This window comes from Egretta garzetta, unplaced genomic scaffold (genome assembly GCF_000687185.1).
Source record: "Egretta garzetta isolate BGI_Z169 unplaced genomic scaffold, ASM68718v1 scaffold264, whole genome shotgun sequence".
NCBI lineage: Eukaryota > Metazoa > Chordata > Aves > Pelecaniformes > Ardeidae > Egretta > Egretta garzetta.
This window is the reverse complement of record NW_009259685.1, coordinates 3665280-3666906: the sequence shown is the minus strand read 5'-3', so window position 1 is coordinate 3666906 and position 1627 is coordinate 3665280. Positions and strand designations below refer to the sequence as shown.

Below are 1627 nucleotides of genomic sequence, written 5' to 3'. Positions count from 1 at the left end.
GGATTATGGTATTCCATCCAGGAGAGCATTGTAGGTTTATGTAGTTTTGTTTTTTCTATCAAAAATACTATTATGTTCTGTGTTTGAAAATGTAGCACATGAAATTTTAATTTGATTTTCCTTGTTTGTGAAGAGGTAGTTTGGTTTTTTTTTTTGTCTCACTCAGATACCTCACTTACGGGGGCCTCAAGTTTGCGTGGAGCCCGTCTTGTTCTCACACAGGTTGTTGCCCTTCTGATGAAGAGGTTTCACCACGTTAGGCGAGACTGGAGAGGAAGTCTGTCAAATGTGCTGCTGCCTGTCCTCTTTGTTGCGCTGGCAATGGCCCTGTTTAGCGTGAAGCCACTGGCTATTGATTATCCTTCTCTCAAGCTGACACCAAGGCTTTATGACGACGCAGAATCCTTCTTTAGGTAAAGGGCTCATCCATCATCATCAATATCCAGGCTTCTGGGACCTTTACACTTGAGTTCTCATATTTTAAAGACTACTTGCATTCTAGGAAGAATAATAGCTTGCTTTTTACAGTAGCTCTTTATTTTCAAGATGTTTAGTACATTTATATAGATTATTATGAAGGAGAGAGAAAATTAGAAAAACATTATGCAAAGGATTTTCTGGAGGAAAGGGCAAAGACTTTGAAGCAGTTCGAACTGGGTAATCTGTTTCAATACCAGTCATGGCCGTTTATATGTAAATGCACAAGTGGATTTAAACAAACATTTGCATGCTTTATTTTAACTAATTGCTTAGGTCTGAAGCCATTTTCTCAAAATAATTCTCAGGTTTGAAAGTGTCACGTGGTATTAACCAAGTCTGGTGCCCTTCTTACTCAGCCTCTAGTTTCTATATGCTCAGCTTTGAAACCAACTAGATTTATCTATTTACTCAAAGTACAGTGTCTATTGCTCAGCTCTGAGCTATTCTGTATTGAGTGCATATCACACATAGATCACTTTCTCTGCTGGACAAATATCCAGATATCTTCAAAAATATAACATGATGCTGTCTGAATTGAAACAAAACCACTGAAACCATGCTAACTGTAAGGAACACACGTTTATAAAGAGGAAGATGGCCATGGGGAGACCTTGAGATTTGTTTAGCTGTAATTGCATTGAATTTTCTTCACATGCTCACATATAGTTTTTGAAATGAGATCATTTTGTTGTTTTGGGATGTTTCTTATGCATGGATTTTATAGTTCTTTAATTATGTGGTAAACATGTACGCTCTTGAGCCTGAAAGTTAATAGAACTAGACATATTAACATGTCTGTATTTATTTTTTCTTTTTTTTCCCTTTCCTCTCACCCCCGGCCTGTGGCCTGCTTTGAACAGCACTGAAGATGATAACCTAGGAAACCTTTCTCAAATTCTACTGAGATATTTCTCTGATTGGGATCACACATGCATGCATTCCAAACAAGGGTAACTGTGAATAATGTAACTACTTCTTTAATTGTAAATTGTAAATGCTGTAAATTCAATATTTTTTTTCTGTGTAATGTGGACTATCTTAAGCTTTTCTTGTAGCATGAGGTTAATGACAAATCTGTTTTGAAGAAGGAGCTGGTATCTGGGTTATGTACATAAGTAGGCTTCATTGTTAAAGGTCTGATCCAAAT

General features: G+C 36.9%; 1 protein-coding gene across 1 annotated transcript in view; it reads left to right on the top strand.

Moving 5' to 3' along the window:
- ABCA13 (ATP binding cassette subfamily A member 13) overlaps positions 1-1627 on the top strand; it is a 203963-nt gene that overhangs the window by 129624 nt on the left and 72712 nt on the right. The window contains exons 41-42 of the mRNA XM_035894140.1: positions 167-413; positions 1341-1430. Of these exons, the coding sequence (XP_035750033.1) occupies positions 167-413; positions 1341-1430 (337 nt within the window). The remainder of the gene's footprint in view (positions 1-166; positions 414-1340; positions 1431-1627) is intronic.